A 1,140-nucleotide genomic window follows, 5' to 3' on the forward strand; every position below is an offset into this window, starting at 1 on the left:
CTTCCTCCCTTCCTTCCTTCCTTCCTTCCTTCCTTCCTTCCTTCCTTATTTCTTTTTCGATCTCATCTCCTATACCGCCATTTCATTGTTCTTCTTTCGTTTTGTTTTCTAACATGTAATATAATTTACAAGCGGTCGTAGAAGTATTTGTGGCATGATAATTGCATCGTTAAGCTGCTGCCGTGGAGAATGGGTGAATTGTACTTTCGCCGTAAATCTGCTACCATCGTTGAAATTAATTCTCCAAACTCAACTTCTGAAAAACCAATCTCGATATTTAACCTGCACCATTTTCCCTTTCACGTGGCACAATCGTCTCGAAATTGGTACGTACCCACATTTTTCCGTTATTTTCGTTTTTCTCCTCTTTCTTATTCCGTTTATACATGTGAATTAAATAAACCTTCTAACCTTTATTCGCAGACACAGCTTGTACTTCGTCTTACGAAAAAATTTATTTGCTTGTTTCTCAGATACCCTTGAAAAATGCATCGCGATCGTAAAGTGTGGATCGAATTGGGGCACTGGCACTCTAGTAGATGAACAAAGTGGAACATTCATAACGTGCGCGCATGTTGTTACAATGGTACGAAAGTATCATGTTTTTCTTCTTTTCTTACTTCTCTTTAGCTCTTTTTACCACTTCCCTATCTTTTTTTTTTTTCTTTCTCCTTCTTTTAATTTTCTTTACTTTATTTTTGTCTAGTTACTAAAAATCTTTTCACCTAATCGCGTTCCTAGGCACCGGAAGCGCGGATCGAAATTGCAAGGTCTGTTATGTCACCAACAGGTAGACACGAGTGGTCGGCAGATGCAAATCTAATTTACAAAACACCGAACGGTAAACCTTATGATATAGCTGTATTGAGGGTTAATCGAAAATTCCTACAATCCACGATGAAAGCTATTAAATTTGCGGAGAAATCTGTACGTAAGGGTAAGTTTGGACAAATACTTTCCTTCCCGTTTCCAATTAAACTTCTTTTCTATTTAATCGGATTGTACTAACAGTTACCTACACACGCGCGCGCGCACACACACGACACACACACACACACACGCACGCACGCACGCACGCACGCACGCACGCACGCACGCACGCACGCACGCACGCACGCACGCACGCACGCACGCACACAA

The 1,140-nt window shown here is 41.0% G+C and overlaps 1 protein-coding gene across 1 annotated transcript in view; it reads left to right on the forward strand.

The window, feature by feature from the left end:
* LOC108554103 (peroxisomal leader peptide-processing protease) overlaps window positions 1–1,140 on the forward strand; it is a 36,022-nt gene that overhangs the window by 33,739 nt on the left and 1,143 nt on the right. Inside the window, exons 3-5 of the mRNA XM_017909258.1 lie at window positions 133–326; window positions 474–586; window positions 742–937. Of these exons, the coding sequence (XP_017764747.1) occupies window positions 133–326; window positions 474–586; window positions 742–937 (503 nt within the window). The remainder of the gene's footprint in view (window positions 1–132; window positions 327–473; window positions 587–741; window positions 938–1,140) is intronic.

This window comes from Eufriesea mexicana, unplaced genomic scaffold (genome assembly GCF_001483705.2).
Source record: "Eufriesea mexicana isolate 0111107269 unplaced genomic scaffold, ASM148370v2 scaffold16629, whole genome shotgun sequence".
In the NCBI taxonomy this organism is placed as follows: domain Eukaryota; kingdom Metazoa; phylum Arthropoda; class Insecta; order Hymenoptera; family Apidae; genus Eufriesea; species Eufriesea mexicana.